At 41.7% G+C, this 14,686-nt stretch overlaps 2 protein-coding genes across 3 annotated transcripts; one reads left to right on the plus strand and one right to left on the minus strand.

Moving 5' to 3' along the window:
• Window positions 1–498: 498 nt before the first annotated feature.
• LOC140318001 (pre-mRNA-processing factor 39) lies at window positions 499–7,316 on the plus strand. The gene is made up of 15 exons (XM_072395595.1): window positions 499–579; window positions 1,970–2,226; window positions 2,317–2,442; window positions 2,667–2,785; window positions 3,029–3,196; window positions 3,354–3,534; window positions 3,939–4,043; window positions 4,485–4,602; window positions 4,687–4,841; window positions 4,952–5,078; window positions 5,301–5,572; window positions 5,763–5,947; window positions 6,042–6,116; window positions 6,504–6,675; window positions 6,815–7,316. The coding sequence occupies exons 1-15, from the start codon at window positions 522–524 to the stop codon at window positions 6,884–6,886; spliced, it is 2,190 nt and encodes a 729-aa protein (XP_072251696.1). The 5' UTR covers window positions 499–521; the 3' UTR covers window positions 6,887–7,316.
• A 706-nt stretch (window positions 7,317–8,022) lies between these two features.
• On the minus strand, window positions 8,023–13,300 carry ubxn1 (UBX domain protein 1). 2 transcript variants are annotated; one of them, XM_072395596.1, is made up of 10 exons: window positions 13,254–13,300; window positions 12,658–12,722; window positions 12,463–12,516; window positions 11,365–11,492; window positions 10,695–10,779; window positions 10,306–10,497; window positions 9,994–10,045; window positions 9,769–9,891; window positions 8,793–8,976; window positions 8,023–8,638 (listed from the first exon to the last, which is right to left on the minus strand). In XM_072395596.1, the coding sequence occupies exons 2-10, from the start codon at window positions 12,714–12,716 to the stop codon at window positions 8,598–8,600; spliced, it is 918 nt and encodes a 305-aa protein (XP_072251697.1). In that variant the 5' UTR covers window positions 12,717–12,722; window positions 13,254–13,300; the 3' UTR covers window positions 8,023–8,597. The 2 variants fall into 2 exon arrangements, with proteins under 2 accessions (XP_072251697.1, XP_072251698.1); XM_072395597.1 differs by lacking the exon at window positions 13,254–13,300 and adding an exon at window positions 13,177–13,195.
• Window positions 13,301–14,686: the final 1,386 nt, after the last annotated feature.

Here is a 14,686-nt window from a genome sequence, read left to right on the forward strand (position 1 = left end):
ATGAATAGCATTCAAAAACAAATAACAAAAACCTAACTAAATATGCTAAGTCAAAATAGCTTCTGCAATTAGCTAACTTGAATTATTATTTTGTGAATTAATACAAAAAAATTGATTGATCAAACTGAAATAGCGTAAATCTGTTTTGAATGTTGGGTTTAAAACCAGTTATTTTAAAACTTTTGAACTTTTTATTGGTCCCAGTGTGCTAAACAGGCACTTCACACACCCACCAAGTACGGCTCACACAAACTTGGTGCTGCACGAAATTAACCAATCAGAGGAGAGTGAGCTTTTAAATCCAATAATATATAAAGAAATTAACAACGATATGTCCAGAATTAATTCGTATATTGACAACGCGAAACAACAAGTCTTTAGTTGATAAATAATGATATACAGTAATTATTATTGCCACAGTTTCTGTATTTTTTGAGAAAACGTGTAGTTATGGTTATATGGCAGTTCTTTCCCGTCGATGTCTTGTCGTGCGTGGATGACGTCATCGAGACGTTTCCATCATGGCGGCCGAGGGCTGTGAGGAGATGAGCGGCAACGGGGAGCTCGAAGAGTCCTCAGGTAGTTTCATTAATGAATCTATAGCTCATAGTTGGAATGCAGTTTTACAGGTATTGCAAAACTTTGTATAAGCTCGTTGCAGTTTAAGTAAAGCATCCATTTCAAACCCATTGCAAGACAAACACGGCGAGCTAGGCTAAGCTAACGTGTTCTCGACTACACACACCACGACATGGCATAGTCCTCTGTAACTGACGTTCACAAAGTTAACTGCTTAGTGTTTCGCCGAGCGGCTTTCTGGTGCGTCCCAGCTGTCATTACAAACGAATTAAGTAGTTTCCATATCAGCTAAACGAGAATGCGTCAAATCATTTCACCGCACTGAGCTTTTAATGAATGAAACACACCTCTGCTGGATACGTTGTGATGTTGGGTTATGTTGACATATTTTAAGTCTAATTGAGACGCACATCAACCCTCTGCTCTTTTTTGCATTTACATAAAAGCAAATGTCTAAATCAAGCAAAGGAGACATTGTGTAGACGTGACTGAGACAGTTTTCTAGTAAAAGTGTGGAGAATGTTGGCTTTAGCCAAAGTGTGAACAGAGAATGTAAATCTCCTAAGAGCTCTAAGGTGATTTATTTATTTAAAGTTGGTAACCTTTTCTGCGTTGTGCACTTCTGTTCTTGCCTGCATGTTGTGTTCCACTGTTTCGCTGTTATTAAGAATAGGTCCAAGGAATTGTGGTGCTGATGACAACCAAACTCATCTGCAAAGTGCTGGAAAAAAAACAAAAAATAAAACTATTGCAGTGCACTTTTTGCATCATGCCTGTGCGATCTGCTGGTATAGAACAAGTCCACCATATCTTAAGTGTTGAGGGTGCATCTCACACTTGGACAGTCTGTTTCCCAGTCCTGGTCCCAGTGACCTGAATCAACAAACCTGATTTGAAAGCACGGTCCAGCGCATTAGTTTATCCTTAGCTTCTGCAGAGGCCTGATAATGACCTGCGTCGGGTGTTTTGACACAAGGAAACTTCTAAAACAAGCAGAGCAGGATGCTCCCTGTGTCGTGACAGGGAAACACTACAGCTCTTTGATACTCTACGTGTATGAAAGGGCAAACAATATGCAGACACTGTGGTGTTAAAATGGTTTTCTTAAACTTGCAGGGAAAACATGCAACTTTATTTTTATGTGAAGTTTTCCAGTTTTATTTTCAAAACAAACAAAAACCTGTTTTTATTGACAAGTACTGAAAATGTGCAGACATCACTTTGCATCCCAAGCAGAGACTATAATTGGTGAGCCAAGTCCTGATTTCTTCTGGTTCCAGGCAAACAGATTTTTGAAAAAAGTGGTTAATTTAAAAAAAGTGTTAAAAAGAGCAAATGTTGACCCTCGGTTACACACGTGGTGATTTGTCTTTGATCTTCTCCTCTGAAGCCATGGACATCGCCGAGGTTCCACCGCCACCACCTCCCCCTCCGCCTCCACCTGAGATCTCAGAGGAAAACGGCAGCGCAGCCGTGGCTCCTGAAGCTCCTGTAGTCCCCGACCCTTCTTCCTTCTCTATGCCCCCAGCTCCAGAGGACGAGGAGGGGGAACTGCCTGCGGACTTTGAGCGTCTCTGGAAGGCTGCGCACGACAACCCTCAAGATTTCACCAGCTGGACCGATCTGCTGCAGTACTGTGAGCAAGAGGTGCGTTGTGTTCAGGAGGAGAATCATCGCTCAGCATGGGTTTACGAAACATGTCACATAACATTTGGACTTGTTCCTCAACCTCTTTAGAGTCACGTCACAGCATCTCGCAGAGCACTAGAGGCCTTTCTCATTCGCTACCCTCTCTGCTACGGGTACTGGAAGAAATTTGCTGATCTGGAGCGCCGAGCTGGGTACAACGACAAAGCAGAGGAGGTAAAACAGCAGAGCTTCTCCATTTCTTTTCTTTCCTTTTTACTTTACTAAGTAATTAAGTATTACTTCCTTATTACTTTATTTATTTTCCCTTGTTCCATAGCTGCACAGCAATTTCCCTCGGGATAAATAAAGCCTCTTGAATCTTATTACGCCACTTAAAATGGAAGAATTTATTTTTTAATACGGTCTTCAGTCCGTTAACATTTGTGGGTGTGTGTTAGGTGTGTAATCAGGGTCTTCGGGCAATCCCACTGAGTGTAGATCTGTGGATCCACTATATAAATCTGCTGCTGGGAACACTGGACATGAACCTGCCTGAATCACCAACGCGGATTCGCAGGTAAACGATCGCTCTCACACGTTTTCAGCTGTTGGGTTTAAACATTTAAGCCCACACATGTCTTAAATAAGTGTTTTTCTAATGCAAAAGCCCCATTTATTCACCAAAGTTTACAGCGAATCAGACCCTTAAGCTCTTTATTTAAACGCTTCTCAGTTTTAGTTTTTTTTTTCTCCATAAATGATTATTTTCACTTTAAACTTAAAATTGTTTTCATGTTTTTTGTTTTTTTTCTTACCTCAGCGTGTTTGAGGAAGCGGTTGCAGCAGCAGGTCTGGACTTCCACTCAGATCGGCTTTGGGATCTGTATGTTGAGTGGGAGAAGGAGCAAGGGAACATGAAGAATGCAGCAACTGTCCTGGACAGAGTCCTCAATGTCCCCACCCAGCTCTACAACACCCACTATGAAAAGTAAGACCACATATAGAGCAACACATGGTTTCTGCTTGTTGATGGCTGCCTCAGTTTTTCACATGCAGTATTATTTAGTATTTTCCTCTCTTTCTAAATGTGACTTTTTTTTAAATCTTTATTTTGCATCTTGCTACACCATCCTGCCCTACGACAGGTTCAAAGAGCACCTGAACAATCACGCACCCAAAGAGGTACTTTCAGTGGAGGAGTACGAGGAGCTGAGGGCGTTAAGCCGTCAAAGCCAAAAGGCAGAGCGGGCTGAACAGGCCCAGGAGGAGGAGAAGGAGAGGCCACCAGGGGAGGAAGAGCCCGCCACACCTGAAGGCACAGACACAGTGAGTTATATCCACCTGCCAAGAGTTAGTAGGAGAGTTTGGATATAGAGTTCTGGTCAGAAATATATGTTAACACCGGGGGGAAATGTAGAGTTTTATTTTGCCCAAGTTAGGGCCCAAACTATTGATCCTGTGATTAATAAACGGCCACTTTGGCTCCTTCAGTACGGAACTGCAATGATTTCTTTGTATTAGGTTTCATAGTAGCTGCTGTTAACGACAGAGGAGCCACCAGATCCACTCAGTCGTGATGATACTTAACAGGAAGCTATTCGATGGCAAAGGAAAGGATGTTTTTGACCTTGTGTGTTTGAATCTGATGCTGTCCTGATGTCAGAAAATGAAACTGTATGTAGATATAAGTTAAAGAGGGGGAAATAGGTCATTTCTTCTCTGCGTTTTAGGAGGAACTGATGCAGAAGATTAGGGATCAAGTGCTGGTTCGCAAGGACAAAGTGTACCAGGACAACGAGGGAGAAGTCCGAAAGAGATGGCACTTTGAAGATGCTGTGAGTGTCTGCTAGCTTCTCTTTTCTCTCATGTCTTCCTCCATTTGCCTTCTTTCATTGTTTTCGTATTTTCTTTGGTTCTGGATTACTAGGTTCTGATCCAAGGGTTTTTTTTATTTTATTTTTTTATAAATATGATGTATGAATTTGAGCTGTTAATGGAAAAACTGTTGTCTGCAGTACTTCACTTTAATGAGGAACATTTTTTTTTATGTTTATGTTCATGCACCAGTTGAAGAGCTCAAAACATTATTCCAATATTGTTTGAAAGAGCATTTTTAAACTATATCTTTGAGATTTAAATTTTTTTTTTAATCGATTGTTCAGTATATTCGTCAGTCCTCTTGTTAAAGTCTGAATTTATTACGTTTTCAGTCCCGTTGTCACTGCTGCATTCAAATCAGATCGAATCACACTGAACTCCCCGTTGTTTTGCCACAGATCAAGCGGCCGTATTTCCACGTCAAGCCTCTCGATCGCCTGCAGCTCCGGGCTTGGCACTCTTACCTGGACTGGGAAATAGCTGAGCTGAACAGGGACAGCAGCGACCCCGCACAAGGTGAGCACAGGCGGGATGAAGAGTCGCCACCCGTGTCAGAGGGAAAATACCATCTGTAGTTTTAATACTCCCGTCTCCCACTAGATCCAAACCAGGTGGCCGCTGAGGGTTCTGAGGTCACGAGCCAGCCTCAGGAAAAGTCAGAGGATGCTGCGGTTCCCCGCAGCGACTACAGAGTTCGCATCCTGTTTGAGCGCTGCCTGATCGCCTGTGCGCTGTACGAGGAGTTTTGGACCAGAGTAAGAGAACACATTCCGAACAATTTCCACATTATTATGCGTTGAGGTCTTGTGTGCATGTATCAGCGTGTAATTTGTACCGGTGTGTGTGTGTGTGTGTGTGTGTTCAGTACATTCAGTACCTGGAGCCACAGAGTGTGGATGAAGCTCGGGCTGTTTACAAACGAGCCTGCGAGGTCCACCTGGCTTACAAACCCAACATCCACATGCAGTGGGCGACCTTCGAGGAGAGGCACGGTGCGAAGATGCACTCACACATTCCACAACACGTTTATTCTTTTCTGTCAAATATCTATCTAAATATCTAACCTCTTTCGAGCGTCCAGTCGGGACCGACTTTTTATTTTTTTATAATAACCAAAAAAAAAATATTAACAAAAGGCAAAACAAACACGTCAATAAACTCGCATTCTGTATTTTTGAATCATCACACTCATGAGAACCTTCTGTTTCCACTAGGTGAATTAACCGAAGCCCGGCGAGTGTTGGAGGCCCTGGAGAAAAGCATGCCAGGATTGGCTGTTGTCCGTCTCCGCAGAGCCGCCTTGGAGAGACGAGCGGGCCAGCTGGACCAATCAGAGGCCTTGCTGAGGGAGGCGGTGGATGAATCCAAAGAGAAGCCCACGTTACACGCCTTCTACTCCATCAAGCTGGCTCGGCTCCTGCTGAAAGTGGGCAGGAACCCCAGCAGAGCCCGCAGAGTTTTACAGGAAGCACTGGAAATTAGTCCGGTGAGATGAGTCACTACATCCACAGTAATCTGAACTCTTTTCTTTAGCCATTTCTTTTTGTGTATTTCTGCCTCTTTATCAGTACCACAGTACGGAATATTTACAGTGATACTTATGTCATTCTTTGTGCTTCGGGCTAGTATTTTAAATGCCACCATCCTCCTCTTTCTCCTCATGTGTCCTCCATCAGGATAATGACAAACTGCACTTGAATCTGTTGGAGCTGGAGGTGTCAGGAGACCCCTGGGCCTCAGCGGAGGCAGTGCAGGAGTGTGTGACACGAGCCCTAGCGGCTCCTCTCGCCCCACACACCAAGATCCTCCTCTCACAAAGAGGCCTCCAGTTCGCAGAGGATTATAGCAACTCTATCCAGAGGTAAGATTTCATGGCAAGTATCTTAAACAGAGCTGGTTTTATGAACCAAAATGGACACCATCTGAACGTGAACCCGTGTGTTTGTCGTCCGCAGCGTGCTGTCTGTTTACGAGGCGCACCAGAAGCTGCTGAACGAGCTGGGCGGAACAAAGAGAGGAGCAGAGAACGGGTGAGGAAGGAGGGAACAACTAACCTGAGGTTAATTGGATCAAAAGTAACATTTAAGATGGAACTTCATCCAGCAGTATTTAACTCGGCATACAGTTTGAGCGATGAAGTCAAGCCCTTAAAAAGCTAATGCAACTATTTTGTGGATGAGTGTTAAAATACAGGTTAAGTGTTATTAAAGAAAATGAGAAGTGGAACAACACAACTGCACACGATTGGCCGCAGCGTGAAATAAGTTTACTTTCACATACACTTGCACTCGTATCATTTTAGTCTTATTAGTGGAATCTAGCCGTTTGATAGTAACTGAAGTCTGCGTGTAAGACTGATAAGAGTGGCATTAATTTAATTAAGCGTGATTTTTTTTTTTATTAATCTGATCCCAAAGGGATGAGGATCCAGAGAAGCTGAGTAAAAGTGATGACGGCTCTGCTGTTGCTGTGTCCGAACAAGTCCCACCTACCATGCCACACGTCCCCATCACCACGCCGCCTCCTCCTATGATGGGCACCGACATGAGCTCACAGGCTGGCTACGGAGCGTACAGCAGCTGGTACCAGGTAGAAATGATATCTCCACACATTTTAAAAGCAAAAAGTTTTTTTTTTTTTTTGGATGAAGCTGGTAGAATATCAAGTTTTCACTGATGGTACAGGAGACTCATGCGGTGACACTCGTTTCCTGTCATTCCTTTTCAAGCAACCGCAGTACGGCGGCTACGGCTACCAGAACACCTGGAACTACAACCAGTCCTACTATCCACCCAGCTAAAAGAACAGCAGCAGCTGTGGAGGCAGACAGACTGAACAGCTGAACAACAGACTGAAGCACCCAGCCCTGCAGGTCCACCTGCTAAAACCCAGGATCCCTCTGTCCTCTCCGTCCTTCCCCTGGGTCACCTCACAGTGCAGGATTTGTGATACTGAGGACTGGACCTCATTTGGCGAGTCAACATTTTTGTTTGGATTCTGAGGGGCAGGTCGGGAAGACGACAGCAGGAAACAGTGACGCATTTTTAGTAAAGTGTCTCGGCATTTTAATCTGGACTGTTTTTGTATTTGTTGGCCCCTTTGCTCGTGTTTTAAAAGTCATCCACTTTATCCAACTTTACAGGCGACGTTTGACTGACATTTTGTACCATTCCACTGAGTAGGCTGTTTTTTTCTAATGTATATAAAGGTGTTTTATAGTGTGTCACAAAGGAGGGTTTTTTTGTTTTGGTTTTTTGTGCGTTTCCTTATGCTTCCATCGTACAGGAGGAGAATCGGCTGTTACGTGCACTCATTGTGAAACTAAAACCCATGAAGGTGAGGAGGTTGCACACATCTGGATTTACTGGACAAGGACAAGAGCGAGTTTTTTTTAAATAAAACTGTTGAAAGAGAAATAGTAGGAACAGCACACAGATTTTCTTCCTTTTTCAGCCAAACTAACAGAGGAGTCAAATGTATAAATGAGTTTGACTAAAGTTAAATTCAAATGAAGGGCTGTGGTTATCTGACTTCAGATACGCCCTGAAATAAAGTAATAATTTAAGAACATTTACTTAACCATATCAACTCATTTATAGCCTATATTTTTATTTAACTCAACCATATCTATTCATTGCAAAGGCTTGCCAAAGTAAAATGGCAGTAAAAAGCTCCATTTCTTTAAAGATGCCTGTTTCGGATTTTGTTTTTGTTTTAATGCAACCAGTTACATGCAAAAGAACGTGACTAAGTATATTTTAACAGCTGAGAGCTGCTGTTACAGTGAATTAAAACTGCTAAATTTGCCCGTTGGTTGGAGGGGCTACGAAGCTTTCGAAAGGGATAAGTTCATTGGTCGATTGTTGGATTTGTTAATAAAAATCCAGGAAATTTAAGTAATGAACCAAGTGACTTTCAGAAAATTCAGTCCATCAATTCAGTTCTCCAAGTCGGCTTTATTGTAAGTGGATTCTTGGTGACTTTGCAGACATAACTGTCGATATATATCTGAACATTTTTTTTTCTTTTAAAAATCGGGGAGATATGATATGACGATTCGATTTAAGGCCCGTTCAGCACCACTTGAGCAGGTCTTGTGTAGCGCTGTAAGGATCAGGTTAAAACTGAATGGTTTTGTTCTGTGACTTTTCTTACAGTTGTTGAAAACATGGGTGGTGCTCCTTGAAGAAGTATCAGTCAGAAGCCAGCTATGTGCTCTTTGATCACTCACAGTTAATGTCCAGCTCAGTGCACGCTCAACCCCACAGCGCAGGACTGCAGGAGGCTGCGGGCAGTCAGTCTTAAGACTTTTCTCCATTCCAACATTTTGAGAGCCACGAGATGTTTGAATGCAGCGTGGGAGCTACATCTTTGCTTTAGTTCGGGTAGCTGGCTTATTGAGTGATACTAACAGATGGTGTCTCTGATCCTGGATCAGTCTGGTTCGGGTGTCTCTGGTGTTGATGTAGTGGAGGTGGTGAGGTAGGCTCACAGAGCAGATCCTCCTGTTCTTACTTTTTGGTAACAACCAGCACAGCTGAAGGCACCAAACCTGAGCAGACAGAAAGGAAAGTTGAGAAACATTGTACAGTCTGATTATTATATCCTCAACTGAGTCGGATCACCGGCAGCTATTTTAAGTCCAAACCCACTCGTAAGATTTACAACGGCATACTTTCTCTGTTCAAATCCTTTCCACAGCTCACCCAGCTCTTTGAGGGGCTTCTCCATGTCCATTTCAGTGTAGATGTGACGGGGGTAGGGTGACAGCAGCGTGAAGTCCTGACCCTCAGGCGTGTTGCCGTTCATCTGCACATAAACACGCACTGCCGCCAGCGGCTCCTGGGCCTTGAAGACTGTTGTGATGGTCGAGCCGTCGAGCATACGAACCTGTCAATCCAAATTGAAACAAAAGGAAATACATTTTAAATGGTAACTCAGTTTGCCTCATCCAGGGAAGTCAATCTAAGCTTGCGCTGGGATGAAATGGTCGTCCTGGAAACAGACTTAACTCTTAGATTCATTCAGTGACTACGGATGTATCCATATTTGTTCACAAGTAATACCTTGCCTGTGATCTTAATACATGGAAGTTGCCATATCTGTAACTGGTAAAACCAAAGTTTCTAATAAAATCACCAGCCAGTGAGAATAAAGAATGAACATGACTTTGGATGCAGGAGAGGAATCTTTCTTAATTATGAGACCAATATGACACACTTCTTGGAACATTTTGCCATCAGACAGTTAATAATGTGACAATAAAGTATGCAGAGTGTAGTTCTGCTGCTACTGGATGCTTGAATCTACCACAGGATCAATTAAATGTCTTTATAATAGGAACTGTTAGATCTACAGCTGGTGAACAGACACAAATCAATATCATAATAAATAATACAATAAAAAAAACAGTTAATCTTATAATTAGATTTTAAGTAGCGGTAGAACAAGTGCTAAAATCTTTACTTAAAAGAGAGAGAAATACACACTGGGCACACACACGAGTGGAAGACCTGCCTTTAAAATGATCTCATGCACAACCTCGATGTCAGTTCCAACACAAAAGTGAAACATTAAACCAAGAAGAATGAAGGTCGTTTCTAAATCACAAGGTCTCCTGCAAACCTTGAGCAAACTGGGTTTTAGAGGGATTGTAAAAAATGTGCAGATCTCTTGTATCACCTGTATCCTGGACTCATCGTACTCCTTCTTAGAGGGTGGAGGGCCCTGACTGGTTGGTGACGAAGGACTGGGTGGGGTGGGCTGGGACGAGGCAGCCGTGCTCGGGGGTGCACCGCCTCCAAACTCAACAGGGGAAAAATAACTCTTTCAGTTACATATTCGCGGATACAAAAAGAAACGGTAAATAAGTAGGAAGAAACCGAACGTGGCAATTAGCCGGGGTACCTTTTGTGCTCGCTCCTCTCTGTCTCGTGCAATCTTGTCTTTAACCCTTTGTCTGGAGTACAAAACAAAACAGGAAACAGAGTTATGATCAGAATAATGAGGCCTTCAGTCCCACGATGAAACCTGAAACCTGGCACATACGTTAAAAAAAATGCATCGGATTACATCCCAGGTTGAATTCCTGAAAATTAGATGCAGTAATGCTTCTAATCCACTCCACACGTGCTAAGCTTTGTAGAGTTGCAGTAATCATTACCCAAACCTACATTTCTTTGCTCAAAGATGCTACTGTAGGCATTACAAAGACCTTACCGAGCCATTTTGTCCTCCATCTTCTCTTTCCTGCGCTGGTCAGCAATTTTTTTCATCTCATCATCCTGAATTTTTTGGCGAATCTGCTGCAGCTCTTGGCCCTGCCTCCTCCGCTGCTTCTCCCGCTCCACCTCATCTGCTCGCTCGCGCTCTCTTCTCTCTGCCTGCTTCACCCGCATCAGCTCCTCTAGCCTGGAAAAACACAGGATGGCACCTCAATCAGTTACTGACAGGCTTTTTTTTCTTCAAATATGCCTGTTCGACGTACCTTATGGCCAGTATCTAAACATCGTTTTACACTCAACCCAGGCTATATTTTCAGAGAAAGGTCCTGACCACTATATCAACTCTGCAATATCACCAAAAAATGAAGTGCACTCAACTCTGACCTTTTGACTTGTTCACATCTCTCCTCCTCTGTCATTGGCTGCTTTAAAGCTTCCTCAATGTAGCTGCTGTCTCCATCTGCTGCTCCTGAAGCCAAAAGACATGCAGATGAGAAAACAACAAAAACATAATCTGCAATACTAAAAAAATAATACATTTTGTCAGCTGGAAATCATTGCAACAATCGCATTCTGAAAGAGAGGCTTATTTAACCAACACACACTACAAAATCAAAACCTCAGCGTGTTCACAGAAAGTCCTCTCGGTTGAGTCTGTGGTTTTCTGTGACACAGAGAACCAGGAGGTGAAAAAACTAAGTGAACTGACCACCAATGTTACAAATATAGAGTCAAACAAACGTGTATTATACCATGTTCAGAATAAATGCTCTTAATAACCATATGGAAACGTCTGTATTTGTCCAGTCTTGTCACTTAAATACAACTGAAGACTGTTGTGATGGTCAAGCTGACGGAGCTGTGAATCAGCAAGTCGAGCAAGTGAAATCCAGGACTTTAATATATTCACGAAATATCCCACAACAAACAATGTAACCCTTAGTACTGATCACCAATTCAATTCATGCACAAGTGTCAGTGTGGTCTAAAATTTAGAGGAGAAACTCGATTACTAACGTGACCCAAAACTTAAAACACAAAATCCCTCCCTGACCTTCAGCGGTGTTTGCTAATGTTGGCTGGTCTGTGGTCGACTGGCTGTCTGCTTCTCCTCCCAGGACGTTCTCTACAGGAGGCACAAAGGGCTCATCGATGTCTGGATCATTCTCGTGTTCCATTAACCTACAGAAAGCACATCACAGAGGAACGATCAGCATGGAAACCCTAATGCCTTTTTTCAGTTGCACGGCATGACTTAGATCGATTGCACTCTTTTCTACTTTGCTTATTAAAAGATGGTTTCCCTTGAACATGGGTGGGATCAGCCGTGGAGAGCTGCAGCGCCATGTGGAGCAGTGACAACACAGAGACACAAAACCTCGCTGTGAGATGCTCGTGGCACAGTGTGCATGGCAGGATATTCACATAATGTATTGCTACCTATCAGGTGCTGGTATCAGGACTACAGAACTGCTGCAGAGATGTTGAAACATGCTCAAATGAGGATTTTCTTCATCTCTTTAGCAAGTCAAGGAAACAATCCTTAACAGTTTCAAGAATGCCACGTCAAGATTTGGACTAAGGAGTGTTCAGATGTCAAGGACCCTATGAAGACCTTAACTCTTTTGTTTGGTGAAGTTTCATGTATGCTACTGTGTTTTGTTTGTGCACCTCAAAGATGGTGTAGACAGAAGATGGACAGAGCTTAGTGCAATGTGATTTAAAATTATCTGTTTTCCACCTTTGGTGGGTGTAGAGTGCAATAGATGCCATATAGGGCCATTACTGCAACATATGCCCACTTTTTAGGACTGTTCCACTGTGGGTTTTCGACGTGAAAGTGAAACCTTTTTTTTCAACAATAAAGATGAACATGACATGGAAGGACCCATCCTAGCATGGCTTTGCTTTGAGAAGCACCTATTTACCACATATCATTGAGTCAGGTTGCTTGGCGTCTTGGCTGAGGTAGCACTAAATTAATTAACCGGCTGAGTTGAGTTGAACCACACTATGTAATGGACAGGGGCAAACTCTCTGACAACTAGAATAAAATAAACAAAGAGAATCATCTGTGGATTATTCCAAAAACTGAAATGGGACTGAAGTGATGACAAAAGGATTGTACTGATATGTCATCTGTATGTCTCACCAGTCCATCGCTTGCTCTATTCCCTGGTTCCCTGTGTTGGCCACAGCCTTCTCCCTGAAAAAAAGAAAATAAAAAAAATTGACAAATGACTCACAAGTTCGCCATGCCTTTAAACAGTGTTTCTTTAACTTTTCAGGAGCCTTTCTGGAACACATAACTAACATACGACTGATATTTAGAGTTGACGTCACTCACGCTCTGTTTCTCTCAAAGCCCATCTCCAGCAGGCTCTCTAGAGTTGTTAATTCTGCCATTTTGACCTGAAACAACAACATTATGTTAAGCAATTCACCAAGTTTTCTTCGGGGGCATTGTTTGGCAATTTACGGCTAATACAGTTTAATTCACCATAACTACCATTGGGTAACCAAGGTTAGCTTCAAACTCGGCTCTGGAAAACAAAACTCATTACTCTGCTTTAGCTTACTCTTGTCTAAAGAAAACTTATTTCCACTCTAATCAGAGAATATGTAATATGAACAAATGTTAACCTTTCCGTAAGTAGCGGTAAGTTTATTTTTGCTCGGCTGTTATGTAATATTGTAACTAAAATATTGCTAAGAGCTAAAATTAGCATTGATGTAGCTAACGTTTAAATTCCGAAAGCTAGCTGGGAGGCTTCGCTGGCTAACACCATAAAAACAACCTCATAAGCTCCGAGACATTTAAGATATCAAAGTGTTCTTGTATGTTAAATGTAAATGTACACGTCACCGTTTTTAATTTTTCAAATTAATACTATCTGTATTTCAAAATATATTAATGAGGGGGAGCGTTAGTTAGCTACTCACACATCAGTCAACACCGCTTCATACGTACGGAAAGCCAGATGTGTCATACAAAACAAAGCCAAAGTGGCAATTTTTTCCCCCTCAGGCTTTCACGACTGTTTCAGAAATCAGATTTGAAAAAAAACATCCAAATTGTACAATAATGTCCTGTGTTATCATCCTCACATTCATAAACATTCAAAGAACACCTTGATATACTTTAAAAGAGGTTATACTTGGATGATTTCGTATCAGTGGATGAATTAAGTTATCTAACACCAGCCATGCACTATATTCATGAAAACTGACAATTTTCATTTTTTCTTTGTGCAAATATCTTATTAACAAGTTTCTTAATTTCATCATCTTGTAATGCAACAAATATAAGTTAATCTGCCTTCCGGTGAAGAATCCACATGCCTCCCACGGAGTGTAAATATGCTGGGAAAAGTTCTGCCGTAAACATTTTTGCTTGATCATTGTTGATGCTAAAACTATTTTTGCAGCTTTTTAATTACAAAGCTGACAGATTTATCTAATTTTGAAATCTACAATTATAAAATTTTTTTTTTAAAAATGCCCATGTACTATAAAAATGAGACCTTAAAGAGATTCAGTTTATTATATTTTTCTGGGTCTGAAACTAGCACACTGATGCAACAGATAGGGCACGCTTTCAGTGTCTTTCTCACCAAGATTTAGATAAACTTTTATATGCACATGCTGGTATCTACACAGATAAATTTGTTTCAGGTATGCATCAGCAACACTGAACCTTTCCAAAGTCCAAACATTGCCACAGATACACTTCTGTATATGAAACTACATCCGTAACCTGCATGCGTTATGCAACACACACAAGACACAGGTGTGAACGAAATGTTAGATTTAAGTTAAGCTCAAGTTCAAATGCAAGTTTGTGAGATCTTTGATGTCAGTAAAATGCGTATTGAAGATATTCCAAACTATGTAAAACATGTTCAGCAGATTTTTCTTGTATTTATTCACTCATTCTGCTCTTTTATTCTTTGATTGAAAAGCTTTTATGGATTTTCCCTGATATGTATTCTTGCACTGTGAGTTAAAGTTCTACTAGAAGTCATATAAAGATGATATTTTTATATCATCTGAGCTAAAGGGGCCATAAATTCTATCTTGCGCTTGCAGATTTTGATCTTTTATGATACAACATGTTTGGTTTAAAATCATCATTTAAGTATTGTCCTTTAGTTGATCAGTCAGTTATTTGAAATACTCCTGCTCCGTGCTAAATAGCTGTATGTTTTTTCTGAAAATGTGACAACAGAGGATGCAACACACAGAAGAACAAGAGCTAAGTGTGTGAGGGGGGCTGATAAGAAAAAAGCTCTGAGGCTTCTAATTATCTTGTATACTTTCATTCTTCCTTGTGAGTTCATGGGTGCTCAAACAATATAATTTGCTGACTTTTATGT

Source organism: Leuresthes tenuis, unplaced genomic scaffold, assembly GCF_036924035.1.
Source record: "Leuresthes tenuis unplaced genomic scaffold, fLeuTen1.0.hap1 SCAF_11, whole genome shotgun sequence".
Classification (NCBI taxonomy): domain Eukaryota; kingdom Metazoa; phylum Chordata; class Actinopteri; order Atheriniformes; family Atherinopsidae; genus Leuresthes; species Leuresthes tenuis.

Coding starts and splice junctions, on each gene's coding strand:
- LOC140318001 (XM_072395595.1), top strand. CDS start 522: ATGGCGGCCGAGGGCTGTGAGGAGATGAGCGGCAACGGGGAGCTCGAA. Junction 580..1,969: donor GGAGCTCGAAGAGTCCTCAG/GTAGTTTCATTA, acceptor TCTCCTCTGAAG/CCATGGACATCGCCGAGGTT. Junction 4,842..4,951: donor ACGAGGAGTTTTGGACCAGA/GTAAGAGAACAC, acceptor GTGTGTGTTCAG/TACATTCAGTACCTGGAGCC.
- ubxn1 (XM_072395596.1), bottom strand. CDS start 12,716: ATGGCAGAATTAACAACTCTAGAGAGCCTGCTGGAGATGGGCTTTGAG. Junction 12,517..12,657: donor GGCTTTGAGAGAAACAGAGC/GTGAGTGACGTC, acceptor TCTTTTTTTCAG/GGAGAAGGCTGTGGCCAACA. Junction 8,639..8,792: donor GAAGCCCCTCAAAGAGCTGG/GTGAGCTGTGGA, acceptor CTGTCTGCTCAG/GTTTGGTGCCTTCAGCTGTG.